General features: G+C 38.5%; 1 protein-coding gene across 3 annotated transcripts in view; it reads right to left on the reverse strand.

Annotated features, from left to right (window-relative positions):
• man1a1 (mannosidase, alpha, class 1A, member 1) overlaps positions 1-23396 on the reverse strand; it is a 106113-nt gene that overhangs the window by 14492 nt on the left and 68225 nt on the right. For all 3 annotated transcript variants that reach the window (XM_026318270.1, XM_026318269.1, XM_026318271.1), the window contains 3 exons: positions 13141-13235; positions 2918-3041; positions 2611-2704 (listed from right to left, as the gene is read on the reverse strand). In XM_026318270.1, the coding sequence (XP_026174055.1) occupies positions 2611-2704; positions 2918-3041; positions 13141-13235 (313 nt within the window). The remainder of the gene's footprint in view (positions 1-2610; positions 2705-2917; positions 3042-13140; positions 13236-23396) is intronic.

Genomic DNA, 23396 nt, shown 5'->3' on the forward strand with positions numbered 1-23396 from the left:
AAGGACTGATTTTAGAAATACTCCAACAGACTCCTGTGTTTTCTAATTTCAATTCAACATGCAAGTTGCAGTTTGCCATCACATTAAATAAGGAATACTGCAGTTCAACATTTAGTGAAAATGCATGTACTGTACCATATATGCTTTAATGGCAAGAGTTATATCAGAATACTGATACCCCTCTGAATATAAAGAATGCCAAGAGAGATTAAGGTTTGCTTTAAGAGTGGACACAGCACTTCTAAAGCTCACTAATTGTGTTTTGTACAAAGCCTGGAGTCTGTTGGTGACAACAACAGCCTGTCTCTTGCTGTAGCTTCACAGCTACTTCATAGTTAGAGATGAGAACATGGTGGCAGTCTGTAAAACACTCATGTAGTGTGTATATTTCTAAAAATGTCCTTTAAGAATTCATAATTTGATGTAGTGACAATTTTTAGGCTTGTCAGTGTGAATTTGCTCTGAAGACCAACATCTGTTCTCCAGTGGTCAGAAATCACTGAACGCAGCTGGCAGAATGGCTGAAAAATGGATTTTGATATCCATTCCCAGTTCTGCCACTTCTCAGTGTCATTTTCATTATATCTTTCAGCTGACAGTTTTCTCTCTGACGTATGAGAATAGGCGTAAGAAAAGACTTTTATTGCTTGGACTACTATCCCAAATGATAGTAGTCCAAGTGATACCTTCCATGACTTCTCCATTAAGTATCTCTCCTCTAACTCTATATGCTCTTCCCCTCTTTTATTGTCTCCTTTTCATTCTTCATTCTACATTCATTCTTTGCTCTTCCCCAAAGTGTCACCTGTCGATCATTAAGGTTATTACCTGTTCAGCTATTTGGCTTGAAGTGTCTGATAATGGATTCAAAATTATACCTTGATGCCGCAACCTGTCAGAAACATGAGCGTGTGGCACAGACACATGCACAAACACTGATGTTTGGGGTGGAATGAGCATGAAAATACCTGACATGGATAAAGAGAGTGAACAAGGTTCAAATGGAAAAGGAGATGAGAAGGTTTAAAAAGAGAGCAAAAGAAGAAGAGTGATCACAATAACATGACTTTATCATGACTGATAAAAACCCTCTACCATAAAAAGGACAAATCCTGAACAAGATAAATTGATGGTCAAGATAGTTATTGATGTTTGTATCGATTGACTAAATAATCAACTTTTTATTTAATCTCTCATCACCATAGAGTAGTTAACAAAAATCTCCATTTGTAGCAAAGCAAATAGTGGTAAAGGATCAGTTACGTACAATTAAGAGAGACAAATGAAAATACAATGAACACCTTTCCGATTCTGAACCTGAGCTGGAGAGAGTGTGGTGCTTATAGTAAGAGACTGATATGTGCACTCTCTTGGTTTTCTGTCAGTACAAATTACAGGTGTAGAACAGTTTTCTTTGAAAGATCAGCATAAAGTGCACTGCGGTAATCCAGACAAGTTGTAATTTAAATGCATTAGTGTTTTAGTGTCATCTTGGGAAAGAAAAGGTCTGACCTTGGTGACATTCTTCAAGTAATAAATGCAAATTTTATTAATGCTTCTGATACCAGCCTCAAAGTGTGAGTTACCATTAAACAAAAAGCCTTTAGCCTGTGATTTTCATTTTAATTAAACTGTATGTAGGTGTAAAATTACCTCCTGTTGCCTCGTCTTAGTTCTTGTTGGTGTAAGTAATGTCTGTGACAATATTATGTAATATTATGCATAGACATGACTGTTCCAAACATAAGACTAGAGTACTAATAAAATAACAATCCTAAGGGTGGAGCCTTGAGGCACACCTTAAGAAATCTTTGCTTTTCCTTTAATTAGGTGGAAGATCACAGTGCCAGACAAGAGCAAAGACATTTTTTGCCAGTTAGTACAATTGGTAAGAACAGTTCTAAGGAGTATCCCAAAACCACAAACAATTTAATTCTTCCTTAACGTGAGTACTGACCCTGCAGCTAGAATATCTACTTTGACAAAGAAAATGGGAGCAGCATGTGTTGTGTGTTAATGAGAAGATCTCTGGTCTTAAGTAAAGTCAAGCTGGTTTTGAGTACCAGCAGTGACCTTCTGATTGTGTTTCTTTGGCTGTGCATAATTTCTGAGAGAGTGAGTACATGGTTTATGGGTTTATGTCTGTGAATGAGATACATTTGTGTAATCTCTGAAACATCTGAATAATTCTGTTTGTATATGTCAGCTTCTTGGCTTTTGAACTACAGAGTCTAGTGAGTAAATTGCTGATATAAATGTGTCTCGATGATTGTTTAGATGCAGGAGCATAAATATTAGTTGATATCTGAGCACAGATTCCAAGCTAAAAGACTTATTATCCAACCTGAGTGCTCAATAAGTTTTTAGTTTCTTTGCTTCACAGCTACAGCAAGAGACAGGCTGTTGTTGTCACCAACAGACTCCAGGCTTTGTACAAAACACAATTAGTGAGCTTTAGAAGTGCTGTGTCCACTCTTAAAGCAAACCTTAATCTCTCTTGGCATTCTTTATATTCAGAGGGGTATCAGTATTCTATAATATTTAACCATTACTTTATATGCATAAGGAAAGCAAGAGAAAGACCAGAAATAACAAAATAAAGGCACTTACGTTGGCCCCACTGGCCGCTGTTGGGGTTCAGGTAGTTAGGGTAAAGCCCCTGGGGTTTGTCCAGGCGATTTAGGACTTTCCGGATGTTCATTACCTAATAATTAAAAGAAATACAATATAAATGCAACAGGTAAAGCTACAGTAAATGCAAACAAGAGAAATGCAGTGCATTGTCAATACAGTGTGTAAAGTGTGGCGTACTATCTGTATCGAGAAAGTCTGGAATATCTGTCACAAATTTAAGAGTGGAAGTGGAAATCCTGTGTAAAAGATGTTTGAAGGTAAGACTTTCTAGTCTCCTCTGTACCTTCTGAGCAAACTCTGGATTTCCTGAGAGCTTGCTGAGGTGTATGAACTCCAGATGCAGGGTACCATACTCTGCCAGGATGCTGCTACCACCAGATGCCCACGGCCAGTTTCTACCAATACCACTGAAAAACAGAAGACACAGATTTCTGTTGAGAACAGTTTGGTACCACATACACATCCACATCCTCGACACACTTTATCTTGTGTACACTTCATTCTCATTAATTACAAGTGCTTTTATGGGCAATAACACAAAAATACATTATGATCATATTAGAAAAGCCATTGATCATAAATCTGCTTGCCCTAATACTAAACTGACAGCTTAAAAGACATGATAAATCTTCAAACAGTCATCTTAAGACTCTATCTCAACGACTCAACCATCATAACTGAACTAAAATGTTCCTAAACTTTACATGTTATTTCAGATAGCCATTACTATTTGTTATTTTGTGCTGTAGTGACAAGATCCTTAAAATGGATACAAATTTTGACGCATCATTGCGACTAAAACTAAGACGTTTCTCTTCACACTCCCTGTGTTATGATTATGGGTGGATTTATGTTGTTGTTGTTTCACACACTTGATTCTGGTAGAATAGCATGTCCTTGCCACCGCTGATCATTCAGTCAATCAGAACTCGCTGTACTCCACCTTCTCCTTTGAGGCTACTTGTAGTGACAAAGTTGCATCAAGCCATATGTGAGAGATATTAAGCCTGGCATGCTTGACAAGGACAGAAAAGACCTGTGAGGAAATTCTGTGTGCGCGTGTGTGTGTGCTGGATTATTAGAGCCACTGACAGATCACTTCCAGGTCTCTCTGGAGGCGATCATTCTACTACTCATGAATACATATTGACAATTCACTACACTGTGAAATACACACTTTAACAAACACATGGGGACACATGGACAAAAGCTGCACTCCACACTCATAAACACATGCATAGAAAGAAAAAGCAGGGGAGATATCAAACAAATGAGAAAAAGGGGGAGGAGAAAGAGTGTGAATTGAGAGTATAAACACACACACACACACACACACACAAAATCTCTTCAAAGAGGTGGATGAGCATACTAATTATCCCCCCTTCAACTCATCATGCTGCACAAGCCATAATTTGTTTCCCATTACACCATGGATTTAATCAAGTCAACGAAACACAGGGAAGACCACCGCAGCATCAAACGGTGAGCGCAGACACAGATGAGGGTCAGAGAACCCAACTGGAGAGGTAAAATCCCATCACTGAAGACCCTCATTAGGTTGGGAGTTGCGTGTTTATTAGCTTTAGACTGATATTAAGTCTATGATTACATGCACAGAAGTTCATTGTGGACATAGATGATGTATTGCTAACTGAAAACCAAAACATGCCACGTTCCAGTTGCTACTTTCAAAAGAACATATTCCTTTTTCACCACAACATCACTGCTGCTACATCCGTTCAGTCAACAACTTGGTCTGTCTTTCCATCTTTTTCAATCCTTTTATAAACCCTGTGATGAACGATAAATCCCTTCACTTTGCGGGAGGGGAGGTGGAGAGGCAAACACAAACCATTCCGACTCACCCCTGTCCACCCCAATCCCTCCCTCAGCCCTGCTCTGAGAAACACTAAATCCCTGTTAAGGAGAACAAAACAAAAGACAGCATGGAAAGCTGCTGCGTAAACCAAACAGACACAAACCAATGAAGTGCAGATACAATGTATAATTCTGGAGACACATAGATAAGGATGTGTTTGGAATATCATTAATCTGCCCAGGGTGTCCGCATGCTTCAGAAAGACAAATTTAAGACTATTTGAGATCTGTAATGCTGGCTGGAACTTTATTAAAAAGAAAGAAGCTTAAAAAACTAATCTGTCAAAGGATGTCTGCTTGTTTGAACACAGGACAAAGTTAACCAGACAAAATAATTACATTTACTTAAAGCGTATGTACCTTTGGAATGAAAGAATGAAAATAAGCACACTTGATCAAGTTGATATACTCAGACATTCTGCTGCTAATGACAATGTTATATATTTATATAATGTTAGATATTCACATGTATAATTGAAATAATTGAGTCAGTTTTCTGACTTGATAACTCCACTTGTGTTTTAGTATTTAAGATTAACCTGTAATTGTAATTTGACTGCTAGGGAAATTGCATATATATTAGTAAAATGCTGCAATTTTTAATTTAGAAATGAAATGAAATTTAAATTCTATTCAACACAGTGTGGAATTAATTTAGGCAATTTCATCAGTAATCATGTGGTCAAATTTAGCATTTAAAATCCATGTGCAATAGCTTTTGTTTGTGTTGTGCCTTAGAAATGCTCAAAATGACTTATCGTATACCCTGTGTTATTTTTTTTTTACCAAACTACTGCTGCTCTCTGTTAAATGGAAGGCAAGGGAAGCTTGTACAACTTTTTAACAAGGCAAAGTGTTTTATAGACATAATATAACAGGCATCAAGGCAAGATATGAAAAAAACACTAGGCAATAGTAAAAGACTATTAAACTATTATATACTATTAAACAGCAGAACAGAAGCTACAGTGCACAAGAAAATATAAACAAATGACCATAAATTTAACTGAATAAAAGGCAGTATAAAGTAAAAGGCACATATCTAAAATATGTGGTACATATTTCTGGTTTGTTACTTTTGTTTGCCACATATCTAAAATATGTGGTACATATTTCTGGTTTGTTACACCTTTGTTTGTTAAGACGAATAGTACCTGCCCATGTTTAGGCCTCACTCTCATAGATCTGAGAGGCCTGGATGGTTCATAACATAAGAGCAGAAATGCATTTTCTAGCCCATTTAGAAGCCATGTTGAATGGATTCATGAAATCAAAATATTTGAGAAGTAATGCATTCACTATAAGTATTATTTTTTGCAGTTGTAAATCAAGGGCCATACCAGTACCACAACCGAGAAACCCAATAAAGACACTGGGTCAGACAGTTTGTGTTTGCTTCATCTTGGGCTAAATGAACCTGTGTCATTAGCTACTGTGGGACCTTCATGTCTGGCGTTTTAATGGAAACTCATCCCAGTCACCTCCCATACTGGGACGTGAAACTGGCACTCATCCATAGGCATGCTGCACCAGTCAACTGCATTAGCTAATCTGTTGGGATGTGTAATGACACATCCAACGAATAGAAGGGTCTAAGGTATTAAAGAATGTTTAGTTCTTGACTTCTTCCTGTATTACATACTACACTGTGGTATCATAAAAATACTGCGCAAGTGGTTTGACCATACATCCTGAACCTGTAAGTGGCTGTGTCTCTAGCAACAATATAGTAGTTTTATCCAGTGTGCGGTGATAAAGGATTTCTCTAGTTGACAGTTCTTGCGATCTGAGTTAGTTAAATTTTCACAACAGTAATTCGGCAATTCTCTTAGCAAACTGTGGAAAACCTAATTAAATGTTACGGTGACCTAGAACTAAAGGACTTTTTAAGAGATTGCATTAGGCTCACACCAACATATCACAGCCAATATTGAACTTTCATTATAAAACAAGAGATCAGTCGGCATCATCCACCTCTGACAGAAGCAATATGATGCAGTTTATTTAGCTGGGAGTCCGTGCTCATGAATTTGAATTAACATGAAATAGAATACTCCCTTCTTTTTAGGGATTTCTACAATGCTATGATAAGTAGGCAAAGGCTGGGCTAATCTCTAACTGCTGAAGAAGATAAACAGACCTTGTCATGAAGCTGTTCAATCACAAACAAACTTTCAGTCTCTACAGCTGTTTAACGTTCCTGCTAAAATAAGTTTGAGACGTGACAAAACATTAACTAAACGAGAGATCAAACTGCAGCTGGATGATAAGTGTATAAGCTGTTAACATAACTTAAAGCATGAAAATAATGGGTTGTCTAGTAACTGGGGCAGTTACACCTTTAGAAAAACATCCCTTTCCAATACGTCTTTGTCATAAATGGACAAATGGACTGGATTTTTACTGCAAAAATATTTATCAAGATCAATCAAACCTACATATTTTCTGCATACTAGACATTCCTGCTGTTGAGACAGGGAAACAAAGAACCAAGGGCTTAAAGGATCCATGAAATGTATTGTGTCTATCTCTTGGATGGATCTTCTTTGGGATGCAAAACAAATTTCAGGGGGATTGTACTAGATAAAAAAGTGACAATAAAACAGCATTATATTATATCCTGTTGTATTTTATTATGTTGTATCTAATTAAATGTAATCCCCTTTCTGTCTTATCTATCCTGTTTGTCCTTTTGAGTGTATCCAATATTATTATTATTCAACTACTCACACCTATGGCAATTTCTTGGCCAGCTGTGAAATGACAAATCATAACCTGCTGGATATAGACCCTCCAGTCCATTCTGCATAGCCAGTAACAGTGATTTTAATTCTGTGGTGCCAAGCAGTAACCTGGAAAAACAGAAACAGCATTCCATCTCCATAAATTAGCATGTCACACCAAGATGTGCCCTCTCACGCTCCTCTAGCATTATGTTAGAAAGTACTCCTCCACTTCCTTTGTACTGTGTGGTTGGGTGAAGCCTATATTTTGGGCAAATTCTATATTTTGTTCCCCATGCCAACTATTTCACTGTCATCCTCATCCATGCCATATCCTCCCTTTTCTTCAGCAATACCTCTTCCTGTGTCTTAAAATCTATCGCACTTTTCCTCCTCCAGGCGCAGAGAAAATGCGAATTGCGATAGATTCACAGTTAGCAACTTAATTAGAGACCTTAAATCATGGCTGCCTTCCACTGCCTTAGGTTACAGCTGAGGAGAACTGCACTGAGAACGGTGTGTGTGTATATCAGTGTGTGTGTGCTTTGAAAAAAAAAAAAATCTCTGAATACCATGAACACGAGACTTTTTCTTTGTTGTTAAATAGCACCTCAAGGCAGCGAGACTACCAGTACCATGATTTTGTGTCTGCTGTGTGTACACTAACTGACAAAGCGTGACCATAAAGTGTGTTCATTTTTTGTCTGAATATGACATAAACGATCAATCAGTTTTCAATCGACTATTGATTATTGACTAATTTTTGCAGTCCTTGGTCACATTCACATTAGGACAGAAATATTTTATTATAGACCATGTTTATTGCAATCCAATGAACCTCAGCTATACAATAAAAGCACCATTCATGGATTTCTTCCTAGATATTTGTGAAGCTATTCACAACATACCATGTACAACCTAATTCTCAAAATCTACAATCTGCTTTTGGTATTTGCCTGTGAACTGTTAGCACATGTTCATTAAATTAAGCTATTATGGCCCTTAGTCTATTGTTGCACTCAAAAACAACTGAGTGTGAAAACAAGCCAACTGCCATAAATGTTATTATACTGTCATCAGTTTTTACTAACCAGAGAATTTCCACACATCCGCTGGATTAACAAGTTCCGTTTCCTATCATACAGTATCTAGAAGAAAAGGCTCCATGACAGAGTCAGCCACTTGACAGGGTCACACAGTGTAACAATCTCACCAGGCTGTACTAATATAGCCATTTTCCATCTAGGCCTATTAATCAAACGCCAACACCCCAAAGAGCTTAGGGACTGACTGCTTCAGCCTTCAGCCTTTGCAGCTGAAGGAGCAAATCTGTCCAAAACGGACATTTTTGTCATTTTCTTCTAGATAAGAAAAGAGAGTAGGGCCAAATAAGTTTGCTTTAATTTTGCAGCGTCATTAAGAAGACGGCATTGCTTTTACCAGGAACTTGGCTGGAAGTAAAATGATTTTCTTTAAGTTTTTAGCGTATAAAGATGGGGGAGGACAGGACAGCTACCTATACACCTATAATTTTTATGCTGGTTTTTAATTCTCTAAGAGAGTAAAGTTTGAATGAGAGAGGCAAATAGATCAAATGCAAGCAGAGCCCATCCAAACCTCAACTGGCTCAAATCATCCCAACGGCAGTGTCTGTTAAGAGTGGGGTTTGAAAATTAAATGTATCTGTTTTTACTGCCAATTGCAGGGACAAAACAGATGTGTATTTGAATGTGTATGCATGGGACACTATCACCACCATGATGCATGTAGGGAAGAATAACCAACAAATTTGAGGTTGGAACACAGATCCAGACACCTCAACACAACCAAACACACACCGTCTGACAATGCCTTAGCCCATTAGGGCTAGTCAGTATGCAGCGCACTGGGAGTGATTTGCAAGAGCTTTATCAGTCTGAATGTTAATGGAAGAGCTATGGGACATACTGGCCCAAGCAGATAACAACTGGGAAACTAGTGTGTGTGTCTGTGTGTGTGTGCGTGCATGTGTGTGTGTGTGTATGAGAGAGAGAGAGAGAGAGAGAGAGAAAGTGAGAGAGAAATAAAGTGCCAGAGGAAAAGGGGAAGCAGTTGTGAACTAAAGTGGTTCTGTTAAAACGACAGAAACTTAAAATCGTAGGAAGCCACATATGCATATACAGTGTGGTAACATACATACAGTGTTCTGTTGTATGTCGATTTTCTTCTATGGCTCTGAGACAGTATGAAACAAATTGATATTTCTTTACAATCGATGTTAACAATGTGTTCCAGATTATTGCTTTATTTTCCAAAAAAACCTTACTTTGTCTTGAGGCATCATCATTATCACTATGATATGGTTTCCCTTAATATTAGGTTGCCGAATTTTCCCTTAATAAAAACAAATCTATGCCGCATTTAATGTGCTACTGCTGGTACAGTATTTTATTTTACATTAAGAACTAATTTTTCATTTAAAACCAATGAATAAAAGTTAAAAGCTAATTAAAAACAAACTTTCATCTGAAACAACTATGCCTTAGTATACTTAATCAGTTTTCAACAATCCTATGATAAAATGTTTAGTGTAAAAAAAAAAAAAGCAATAAAAGCAATAAAAAAAGAGGAGAAAATAGAAAAATCAAACTAAATTTTCTCTAATGGTATTCATTCAGATATACAATTCTTTGCCCTTGTTATACGTTTTCTCTAATAATGCAAGCTAAATCAGAGGACACATATTCTGCTATCCATCTGGCTGCAGTGTCACTAAAATTGTTCTAGCAGGGTCAGTCTGCAGATCAATTCCATGAATCAATCGGATCTTAGCAGCATTTTCCACTCAGTTAGCAGCAATCAAAGGGTTTAAGCACAGACCGGAGAAAAAGAGATTGAAGGAGAATGACGTATAGGGACCTTTGAGTCCAAGGCCAGCCTCTGATCCTTTAAGAGGTGCTGCACTCCTGATTTATCACATCTCACAAGTGGCCAAGTTGAGGAAGTTTCAAGTGTTTATAAATCAACTGATCATCAAGACAAGACCTCCCACTGATCACCCTGATGAAAAACTCCCAGTCTGGTGATCAGTTGGGCTCAGGGATCAGTGCAAGACTTTCCTTTAAATCTCTTAATGTAAAACAGATTCCCAGACTTTGTATAAAGTTGCAATATTCTGTAATGCCACCACCAGAAAATCCTGCCTTTGTTGACCTCCAGTGATCAGCCCTCTCAGCTAAAGTAATATACAGGTATGCCTCCAGCATCCAGGCATAACAAAGTCATTCTGGGTGGGGTCTGAGGTACTGTAAAACAAATTTGACACTTTCAACCAGGGCAGCCAATACTGCATTTCAGCCTGGTGTAAAGTTCCTCTTTAAAGATCCAATACCCAGCTAAAGAACCAGACTTAGTTTGGTTTCCATAATACTTACAAACAAGTGTGCAGAGACACCACATGGGCTCTGCTGTCACAGGCATAACTCAAAATCTCATGAAACAGTCTGCACTTATGTCATTGTGGATTATGTCCATTCAGATGATGTTAATGTGCAAGTTTTAAATTTCAGAAACAAGCCAAAAACATGCAAAAGCTTTTGAAAACAAACTGCAAACCCATACTGTATCTTAACTCTGTAATACAGCTAAAACATCTTCAGACAAAAGAACAGGTATTTATTGTATCTTGTTCTCTAACATAAACATTGAGCAACTGAGCAAACTGGTTTTTTTTAGTGCCAAAGCGAAAATATGTTTTAACTGTGGCCTTATTTCTTGTGCCTCCTCTTGGGCTGTGTAGATGGCTACGGGCTATAATGATAGAAACTTGCAGAGAGAGAATAAAGGGAACAAGGCCACTGAGTGGAGTGAACTTACAGTGTGATGCCCTGAAACAGACAGAGATACTGGGTCATTCTAGGTAAGATAGATTGCATGAGGAAGGACGTACAGGGAATACAGGGGAGTGGAATGTGAAAAAAAGAACGAAGCAACTGAAAGGAAAAGAGACGGCAGTAATGGGGATGAAGGGAAAGATGATAATTGGGCCTCATTTGCAAATATGTCTCTGTGTTATTTGTTCCGCTTCAATCTGGGTCAAGGTTAAGTAGGCAGTCAAACAGCTCCTAAATATACTGTTTCCAAAGTCCTTCTTCTTAACTACCTATTTAGGAAGTGTTCTGAGAAGACAGGGGTATGACATGGAACAAGGAGGGTGAACTGTGGATGTTGTGGTTATGTGGTGTGTTAGGCTACTGGGTCGTCTTGTCTCTTCATTACATTAAAAGAAAACACAATCTGATCTCAAGTATGTGCCCTATGAAATGTATCTGCTGTAGCAAATTTCTTGAATAGTGTGTTGGATGTTTCATTTTTCACAGACATACTAACATGAGCTGATCATGTAGCACAACAAGAACAACCTCAGACACTGCAGCCTTATACCAACCGTGGTATGCGTGTGTAACTTACAATTTAGGTGAAAGTATAGCAGGTCTAAATTTGCTCCTATAAGATCATTTCCAGGAATCAGAAAGCATGAAGTTTAAAAGCATGCACTTCAACAAATTACTGGTTTGTATAAAGTTAGCACCACTTCCATATGATGTAATTCTGTCATATCTGTACATGTCATATACAACAAGCAAACTTTCAGCCAGAAATAGGATTTCAAGCTCCCTGCTCAGTGGTGCATTAGGTAGTGTACTGCAGTGTGTGTGTGTGTGTGTGTGTGTGTGTGTGTGTGTGTGTGTGTGTGTGTGTGTGCTTCCAAGTTATCAAGGGTCAGTCATGCAGGTAAAATCATCATCACCAGCAATCTGTTTAGGCCCCCTAAGGGAATATGCATGCACCCACACATACACGTGTGCACATCCATTCAGCCATATAGACAGAAAGAAAATGAATTTGTTACAGCACGTTTATTGTCATGACAACCTGCCTTTTAATTAACAGCTGACAAACAGCAGCGTCATGTCTCTTTAGGGAAAGACAAAGAAAAGAGTGAAAGAAGAATTTTGAGGGGAAAAAGGAGTTTTCCTCTTACGAGTGACAGAGAACAGGAGAAACATCATGGTGGCAGACCTCTGAATGTTGGTTTTTAGCTTGTTGGTCAAAACTACCAATCTAAAGACACAGGCAACTATTTAGGGAGGTGTTCACTACTGTGTGATTATCAACTAAACAACTGATGAAATATATATGTACTGAATATAAATTAGTAATGAACAGATAATGAAAGTTAGTTTGAAGCTCCCCTTGGTTAGGGTTAATAAAAACATTAGATAAATAATGTACTGCAATGTAATCCCATAATGCCAGAGTTCTTCTCAGCATTTCTTTGTATGGTATGTTTTGATATTCACAGCAGTATAACCTTTTAGCACTGTAATCCTATTCAGTACATACTGTACAAACACTCAGAAGAAAGGTCTGCATGTGTTGTAGTGTGGGTCAAGTCTACAAGACTAATCATTCAAGTTCCATCATGTCCGACATTTTGGTGGTGGAGGATTTTCCACAAATGGATGAACTGGCTTTGTATCTCAGTTGGGCGTGTCTGTGCACATGTGTGTAACAGCCAAACTCTGGGGTAATCCCTTGACAGCGAGTCACAGTGTATCAATACAGGCTGATTTTGGCCTATAACCTTGCCAGAGAACTTAGAAACTTTCGGTTTATGTTTTAGATATTGTTTAGATTCTGACGCAGCTGCTGGCATCTTGAAAAACTAAGCTACTTCTGTCAAGGTTGCTCTGTCATGTAAAACTAAAACACCTCGGCGCCTGTGTGTGAGAGCTCGCCCAGTTCACATCAAGCCTTAGACCACAGAGCTCTTTAAAGTATCAAACTAGCAAAACAGACTCACTGCCTCAAATATGACCAGAATGGACCGCTGTGAGAGAAAGAGTGCGTGTGTGTGTTCTACCTCTTGAGGTTAAGCAGAGCCCAGGGGATGCCTGTGGGAGTTTTGAAGGCTGGCAGCAGCCTTTCACCCAGCTCCACTGCTTTTCTGCGGAACACCTGAGAAAGAAGCAAAGAAAAAAAAGATGGCATCTCATTACCAGAGGATTCTCCCCGCTGAAAGAGATTTTTGCATTTTCTTCACCAACCCATGTGAGAAATCCTTCACACTATGTAGGAAAAAAAAAAAAAAAAATCACTGTCATCACACAATGGGCACCTTTCCCTCCAACAGTATGCATAGAAAACATAACTCAAGGAGAGTTTGGTTGTTATTTGAGTATGTAAACAATGATACCAGACAAATACATTTATTCAGACGGAATGTCCTTTACGCCATACAAAATAAAACTATAAGACATTATAGGAAGAAAATGGGATTAAGCTCAATATAATAATGTAATAATATACTGAGTCATTTAATGTTACGACAAAATTAGCCTATATATGACTAAGAGAACCTGTGAATAATAAATGGACAAAACGAAGATGCAACACATCCAGCAGTGTTTTGACTGACTAAAAAAAGAAACAGTCTCTAAAGAAAATGAAAGAGTTTTGCCTCATCCTCTCTATCTTTTAAAATGAGTCATCGCAGGCTGAGTTGTGTGTATTTTGACTAACAACAATTTACACAATTCTGGGCAAGCCAAGTTAAATTGTTGTATAGTTAGTCTCAGCTCCACATGAAGCCACCAGTGTGTGCAGTGCTCTGCTGTTGTGTCAAATACCTTCATGTATATTTAAATGTAAAACAAGAGAAAACAGCAGATTTAATCGAAGACCTGAATACAAATAGGTAACAATGTCCAACAAAAATGGGTAAAAATGTTTCATGACTTTTGAGAAACCTTATTATTTATTTCCATAGTCATTTTCAAATGGCCAAATCAGCTGAGGACTACACACTCCAGAGCATGCTTTTATATTTTAATGTGAATGGATTTAGCCATTTTTAGGGTTATTATGCTAATGTTTAATATTTTTCTTCAGTGTATGGTATGTTGCAGACCTATAATCATAACGTTTGATTTCTGACCTTTTCCAAACTAGCTGCAATCATGACATTATTTCCTACATTGGTACAATTATGGTTTTTCTGCTGCAATGCAAAACCAGTTTTTCTGCTGATTTCACTTTCCCTGTCCAAGGCTCTGTGTTAGCTTATCTGACTGGACAGCTTCTTTGCGGTTTTGGCTGAGGAGTCATTGAGTCTCTTAGGTGTCTGAGTTTTTTGGCTGTAAAATGTGAAGCCCTTCCTTATTTGGCTCCAGGCTTTATTTTCATCAGGCAGCTAGGATGGAATGGGATTTGGCCCGGGACGTAGTGAAGTGTTTGACACCGCTGCCAGGGTTTCGCCAGCTTGACATGAACTGTTGCTGCTTTCTACTGATGAAAGTGAGAAGCCTTTCCATTCCTGACCGCTTGATGTGGAGTGGGAATGCTCCTGTGATTGAGCCGTTCAGGACTATACTAAATACTAATACTAAAACAGCTGGGACTGTATGTGGTCTTAAAACTTATAATCCTTTCTAAAACTTACCATGTGAGTAGCATTGATAAGGCTTTATCACTGAAAACTAATGAAAACTAAACTAAAATCTACGTTTAGGTGGTGGTTTCGACAACACTAGTATCCTCTCTACCTGATACCCTCTTGTTCTGTGTTTTGTGAACCACAGGGGCAAGCATGGAGTTTCTCTATTTCGTTATCGTCCACCTATTACTCTTATACTCAGTCTAGTAATGGCTTTTATGTACACACATATACACAGAGGCAGTACAGTAGCATGCACCATGTCAGCAGGCTGGCAGCTCTGTACCCAAGGGATCTACCACTCAGCAGGGTGTGAGAGATGAGGGCAGAAGGGAGAAAAAGATTTGTGATGAAGAAAAACTCAAGAGGCTACTTGTCAAAACAATGTGGCAACTCTACAGCTTCCCCTTCAAAAGTTAGAGGCAGAAAGAGGTTACAGTGAGTTGAACCAGAAAGAAAGATATCAGAACGGTAGCACTCATACGGTGTGTGAGAAACAGTTGGCATAACCATCAGAGCATTGTGATTGAGGAGAAGCAAAGTTAAATAAATGACTTGTAGGTTTTCTGCTACTGACACACAAATAAAATAGAAATAGTAATTTACTAAGTAATTGCACTGAGTAATAAATAAATAATAAATAAATAAAAAAGTCAGAACTGATTCAATTTTATGATCATTTTGGAGGCAGTAGTTTGAGGTGCTGTTGGACTGTTATGACTTATGCTGAACAGATGTTTCTCAGGTATGTCAGTGAAAGTAGGTTTAAAGCTAAAACATGAGCGTAGAATTTATTGAAGAACTCTTGTGTAGGGCAGCATTTCTTTTAGCTGCGTGGGACACAGAACAACAAAACAAACAATCACCAGAATTCTTCACTACATGATTTCCAAATGTTTCTGCACATTCACCAAATACCACAGATGACAGAGGCCTTGTGCCATGTTCAAAGGCACATCAGCAAGGACAAGCACGTCTGATATTGGAGAGATTGCAAAACAGACTAATCTAAAAGTCAACACTTCCACTAATAAAATATCACCTTGGTGGTTATGGATACTTGTCTAGACTTTAATTTCACGAAATAATAAAAAATTTAAAAGACTAAAATATTGATACACACTTATAATCCGCTCATACATAGTGTTTCTAATGTCTCAATCTCCTCAAACTTTTATATTGTAATTCAGAAGAACCTGTGATATACAGTCTTTCTAAGTCAAGATACAGGTGGCATTGTTGACATCATATTACCCCACTGTGTGCTTGCGTGTGGGCTTTGGGGCTGCACTGTGGGAACAAGATTGTGTCGTAACAAGGCGTCAGATCCCAGTGATTAATGCCTTTAATAATGCCAGGAGCACACTGAGGGGAAGAATAAAAACACTCCCAGAGACGCACAGAAGAATAAATTAAACACACCCTGTGTTCAAGGCTATCAAGCAAACTGCCAAAAAGCTTTAATAAGCAACAGAGTTATACAGAAATGGAGGATCACACACACACACACGCACTCACACATGCACTCACACACATGCACTCACACACATGCACTCACACATGATGCTTATGGTTGATATCATTAGTAAAAACTGATGTTCATAATTAGACATCATGCCAGGCCACTTCAGACAAAATAATCATCAGGAAAACGAATTAGTACCACACTATGTTTATTTCTGGATCTTAACTTCAGTAACTTGTAATCAGTTATCACTTTCAGACAATTTATGAAGTCACTGTTTTGCAGCCACCAGCTAACGGCTCTGTTTTCTCAGTGTGCATGATTATTATTTTAATAAGAGATATATTTCTCAACAGCTAACATCTGTCATGTTGTGATGTGATGCTGTGATGAAAAACGGCATCAGTACAGACAAAAACTGAAAACAGGAGGAACTTTGCACTCTTTTCTCAGCTGCTTAATAATAGGTAACAAGACAAAGACTTTTGTCCTGAACTGTGAACCACTTTTAAGGGAGTTTTATGAAAACTGAACGTATACACCAGGATTGGTTCAAGCTTTTAAGAAGTCATTAAAAGAGAAAGGAGTTAGAAATAGAGGAAGAAAATTGTTTTCTTTCCTTCCTCTGGACGTTTTTGGACAGTACATTTGCCCAACACAAAGTTAATTTGATCTGTAGAGAATGAATGCATGTGTTCTAGACATAAATAAAGAGAATGAGAGTAAGAGAGAAAAGACAAACAAAACCAAAGGATGTGTCATTGTCTAAGATGCAATTACATATATGCAACTTGTACCAAGGGCTAACAAACCCTGTTTTCTTGTGTGTGTAATTAGTGTGTTTATATAAAGTGAAGACATCTGTGTGGTGTTTCAAGGCCAGTATTTTGGTTCAGGGTTAAACCCAGACTTGGTTTAGACAGTTAGACGGTTGTTAAGTGTTCAATTTATTTCCAGAAAAAAAAAATAGCAAAAAGATCTGTGTGTAGACTAAAGGAATGCAATGTGCAATGATTAAATCTTGTGCTCTTCCCATTATTAGTATTATATTTAGCCAAAAGTATATGGAAACCCATCAGCTAGAGTCCAAATAAATTCCATGGAGGCTACTGAAAGGCATTGTAGGATATTGACTGTAGTAAATGACTAAATGAAAAATAATTTGGTGTGTCAGGTCAAGGGAAAGAGAGTACATCAGATAAGTCAATACATCTTTTACACAAACACAGACTGAGGCATTGCCACAGGGTATACATTGGTTCTAACCCCAGTCAATAATGTAAAGGGGCCAACTTTCAGTGAAGCATAAAACACAATACAGGCATTGTTGGGTGACAAACCTTTTGTCAACAACAGCTCACTCACCTCTTCCCTAACGTCAGCAGGGATTGGCTCCATCAGCCACTGTACAGGAGAAGATGGTGCATCTTTTTCCTAAAGCTCCACTGTAAAGTTTTGGTGGTTTATTTCTACATTATTTTGAACATCAGCCTTTTAAAGTGAAGAATAATTTAGAACCTTCACCTAGCCTTCGCCCTTTTTCCCTTCAATAAAAATAGTGACAGCTGGAGGTCCACATGTACATGTACAGGCTCCTCAAAACATAAATTTAATATATTAAAGGCATAGATTAGGGTTAAGGTTGCATACAGAAGTTTTAGATTGTGTTTAGAGCCAAAAGCTGACAGGCAAAGGTCACCACAAGGATTTTAATATTTAAAGTATCCCGGAATGTGTGTGTTCACCAAATCAAGTTTCCAGGGCCACTGCTCTAACCAGAAACACCAGCAGTGTGTGTGTGTGTGTGTATGATTATGTGTTGCAGTCTGCAGAGAGTGGCCTGGACAGCTCTCTAACTAAGATGAATCACCCAGCCAGGCCTCTGGGTGACCAGCAGGCCTTGTGGGACACGTGGCCCATATTACAGCAGCGTCTATGGGGATGGAGCAAGCTCTGCATGCTGAAACCTCTGCTTGCCTCCCCTCCTAGATACTGACATGCTACCCTCTTCTTCCTTTTCCTCCCCTCTGCCCTTCATCAGCTCCTCCCACCTTTTTCCTCATCATTTCACTGAAAGCATCCCTCACATCTATACTTGATTTATTCTTTTTTATTCCTCTTTACCCCTCTTCCGCTCCAATATCATCTTTCCTCTCCATCTTATTCTCCAGTTTTTTCACTTCCCTTCTTGTACTGGATTTATCTATCTGCAAATCCTTTAACCTGCACATGTATAAACACACACACACAAAAAATGGAAAATCTATTTGAAAGATCTTCAGTTTAATTTACATACTGATTGGAGTCCAACCAACCTTAACAGATTTTTTGGCCACTTGGGAGAGCTTTTAATTTGATATGGCTGTATCTAGGAGATACAGAGCAATAATTCAGTTGGAGCTACAGTTTTGGTGACCTGATCAATGTAAGTCTATTATGCACTCTCATTTTATCTCATTTTTGGTCTCCACCAACTGCTCAGGGAAACATGCAGCTCTTTAGCTACTAAATGCTTCTGCTGGAAACAAAACAAGGAGCCAGGCAAACCTATAACTCTAGGTGCCAGCTTTCAGCTTACATGGCCTCTGGAGCTATTGGGAAATAAAAATATTATAGCAGCTTTAAATATCACTTACTGAATAGGTATATAGCAGTTAAGCCAAACAGAAGACATATTAATTTATTGATATAAAGTTTTTGTATATCACAAGATGTTTGCACATGCTTAAAAAAGAAACATATCTTAAATCATAGTATATACACTGAGGTTCTTAGTTGTTTAAATATGTTTCTTTTTCTGAATCAATAAATACAGTTGGACCTTATATGGACCTTATATTCACTCAGCTGTCTGCAAGAGTGCAAGATTGATGATGTATTTTATTCTATTCCATCTCAAGAAGCATAAAAAAGGACCATGATGTGTGATATTTCATGAATTAATGAATCCATGCAGTCAAAATCGAATGATGAGTGCAGACAAAACAGGGAAAGGGTAAGTGAGTGTACAACCACCTCAGTGTCAGATGAATGAGGTTCATTTGGACACTGCCGCCATGACAGCTGTATTGGAAAGGCTTAGGCAACACACACTCACACACACCACTCTGAGGAGGTGACAGCTTTCAGTGGTTAAGAAGCCTGCTGTTGTGTGAATGGTTGCTCTTGTCCTCCTCTCCAGTCTCTGTTAGTCGCTCTCTCAATCTCTCTTTGGGTTTAATTACTTGCTCCAGGAAGGAGAAAACACAGGAAGGAACTTGGCAGAAAAATAAACATCAATTTGAAGAGAAGAATTAGTAATAATTAAAACAAAACACATGGCAGGAGAGGAGAGGAGAGGAGAGGAGAGGAGAAAGAATAACAGGAGGAAAGAAAAAGAGAAAATGTCCAGAGCATAAGAACAGAGCCACTGGATCCCCTCCATACATCCCGCTTATTTTTTTGGTCACCCATCTGTATAATATAAAAGCAATATATTCTTTACATTACTTGTCCAGCAGAGTAGCTTCTAAACTCAAACCCCTGACTTACAGCAGGAGAATGCACTGCTGGCATTCACTACAGTGTAAATGCTAATGTCTCTAGGGCAGAAAAACATTTCCCGGCAGGATGCCTCAGAGTGGAATATTTATGTTTTATTTATTATTTTATTTATTTACGTTACTGATTGTGTTGCATATAAGTCAGTCTGTCTTACACTGTACCTCTGATTAATATGGAAAACCTGGTAAAACTTTTACCTCAGCACTGCATCCACAGTTCAGTAGTTTATGCTGAGGTTTTCTGCACCAGATAAATGCATTTGCTCCAGTAGCAAATTTTTCCTGGGTCACTGTGGTGTTAAAAGTTTCCAAATGTGCCTTCTAAGAATACCTTTTCATGTCCAAAATAATTAAACTCTGACTCCCCTTCAACTACCACAGAGAGCTGCAGGTGAAGCTGTTTGAATGTTAATGAGACTGGATAGAGAAAGAGCAAAGAAGGGCGAGATCAACTCCTGAGTCATCTTGGTGTTTGGGCAGCAGCCACCTGTCAGCTGTGATAAAACACAAAAGGATGCAGAAACAATCACCTCTCGTTTATAGAATTTGTTGTTAGTGTAGAATGTAATGGAGAGAGAGGAAAGGTTGACTGAAATAGCTGATGCACAGTGTGTGTGTGTGTGTGTGTGTGTGTGTGTTTGCGCGCCTGTCTGTCTGTCTGTCTGTCTGTCTGCCTGCCTCCTGCTCTCCAGTGATGGAGCACATGTCTGTGGAAGCAAAAGATACAAACACAGCAGTGCTTGCTTGCTGCAGTGACATTGACCTAATTTAACAGAACTTGGGTCAGACATGAAACCTGGAAGTGCTGTATGGCAGCTCAGTATACACTAGTCATTACTGCAGTTGAGCTCATCATAATAATTTACAGGTTTCTGCCTTCTTTCATCTCAGCTCCTACACCGCCACTATGAGTAATTAAACTCACTCACTCATCAGTTTTGCTTGTATGCTATTGTATAAAATGCCTGAAGTCTTATAGTAAGGGTATTCATTGTGTTGCTTTTATGCCGTTATGCCTTTTCTCTATTTTTGCCTCTCTATTTTTCAGAATGTAAACACACAAACTGCAACCTGAAACAGCATAACGGTCACATCACTGTGTCCACACCCTGTATTTGTCAATCCACATAAGTTGCTTCAACCCCACCCAATTCAAAACAGGCTCCAACTTGCACATCCTTAATCTAAAGTACATGCAGTGGCAGCTACATTCACAGACTTAATATTAATTTATTTTGGCTGTAGTATTTGTTTCTCCACAGATACAACCATATATTTTCCATAAAATTCCAAATCTTTTCAGGTTCTCTGCTGCTGTCACTTCACATATCCCACATTCAGGATACTTAATGCATCTCATTGTTATTTTTCTAGTGCAATTTCATCTTATCATCATCATTACACATCTAAAGTATGCAGTTTACTGCAGCTAACATGATGCAAGAGTGAAGAAACACACAATAAATGCATCAAAATAATTTATGTTGAAAGCTCTGTCTTGTTGCCCCACAAGAGAAAAAAACTGTCAATCAAATAGAGACCACAGGGATGTCAGAACTTTCCCATCTCCTCTGGGTTCACTGCTGGAAGCCTTTCCCGATTTTGACAGACACTTGACTAGAGAGATAGAAACACTTTCTAAGAGAGAAAAATGAATTGGCTTTATCCTTCATCTCAATATTAGCAATCCTAGCCTTGCTCTTGCATTAATGTATCAATAAATACGTGCAGGGACACACACGCAATGAGAATCAACTCCTGATAACACTTCCTCTCCTCCCTTGTGGCACGGCCAGTGCTGACTTGGCATACTTCTGACAGTCAGCTCTTTAGACGGTGCTGCTATGGAAATGAAAAAGACTGGGGAAAGAGAATTTACATAGAAAATTGCCATCTTGGTAGGAAACTTACAGGAGAGGAGTGCACATTTGGAGGATGCTGTGGGGAGAAAAACTGCAAGGTGAGCTACAAGCAGCAAGTTGAGTTTAATGCTCTGCTGCAATATGCGTCAGATTTGATAGAATACACATCAAGATACCCCAGAATATCAACTACTTATAATGTAGCAATAAAGGAGATTAAATAATTGCATTGTTTGAGATACATAATGCTCTGCAACCTGAGCAAGTAAAGGGATTGCCATTAGTGTCATGAAAGACAGATGTTTAAAGCTAAAAAAATATGGATTTTGAATCATATATCGATAAAAAAATGTCCATAGTACAGGGAGCTGAATAAAATAATAAATCAGTTATATAACTGTGTGTGAATGTAATTAAGTGTCTAGCCTGGTGGAACGATGGGCATCTGTTCAGTCTGACTATCACATAACTAGATTGAGTCTGGATCCAGTGGAGTCAGACTGCAGTTCACGACTGACATTTAGATGCATCTGAAATGCATTTGGAGTGGCCACTCCTGATTGAATTTTTTGCCTCCCTGCTCACATTTGATTTTATCTGTGAGGGGGGGGGAATGCAACTACTGACAAACAGAATCTATACATGTACTGGGTCAAGCACAGCATGGAGTAGTTACTGAATGGGTCTACAAAACACCAAACATCAATATATGTGTGTGAATATACACAGAGTAAAAGAGAAAGAGGTAACAACGATGAATATTTTGGGAGAATAAACCTCCTGAAAAACAACAGATTACAAGCAGAGATGAAAAGGAGATAGAGAAACAGAGTGAATAAGTATACAATGGGGAGAGATTAAAGTCAAGTGTCAATCAAATGTCCCAGTGGAGGGTGAGTGTCAGTGAACAAGCCTGAGCTGGAACCCTGGAAGGCTTTCATCCAAAATGTCACATATTCCCTCAAACAGCTCAACGAGGCCAAAGACTGTAAAGAGCCTGATCTGACTCCCACCTGACAAAGCTAACTCAGACCAAACTGGTGTCACAGCTCGACCAACCGCAGCACTTCTTCCACGTCGTCCTGTTCCGTATTTAGTTTGTTAAACACAGTGAAGTGTGCTGTGCAAGTGAGGTACCACATGCCACAGAGGAATGGATGACCTGAGTGGACACAGGTAAAATCATTTTTGTGACAAATCACCAACAAACTAAATTTTATAAAAAAATAAAATAATAAAAAAAAATAAATAAGGAATAAGTGAACTTCGATTTGCTGATTTCAGACCTAAATGTCACAGAGCCACAGGCAAATGTCAGTCACAACAAACGTCTGCAGCTGAGACCTTCAATATCATGGGATGGAAGATTCATCTGTTACAGAGAGACTTTTAGCTCCTAGTGAATCTAAAAATAGAAATTAGTGCAGCTTTTACATCAGATCAGCACAACCTGTTAGCATCCACCTTAAGTAGTAATGCAGAGCTGCTTTAACATTTGGAATTTAATAAACAAATTCTATAAACAGAAACAGGGGCTCACAGGGAGACAATCAAGTAAGTAAGCTTGGATAAAAAAAAAAAAAAAGTACTGTTGTGAAAAACAAAAAACACAGGGATTGTTAAAAGAGGCAGTGAGACAGACAAGCTGAGTAGAGAACAAAGGCCTTTAAGGTGGTGTGTAGCAAAGGTGTTAAACAAAGCTACCTGTCAAACTGTTGTCTGCAAAAAAAAAGTCCGTCAGATCTCCACAGTTAGATGACACACACATACCCTGAGATACACACACTAATCTTTCCTTCTTTTCGAAGCCAGGTT

This window comes from Mastacembelus armatus, chromosome 24 (genome assembly GCF_900324485.2).
Source record: "Mastacembelus armatus chromosome 24, fMasArm1.2, whole genome shotgun sequence".
Taxonomy (NCBI): domain Eukaryota; kingdom Metazoa; phylum Chordata; class Actinopteri; order Synbranchiformes; family Mastacembelidae; genus Mastacembelus; species Mastacembelus armatus.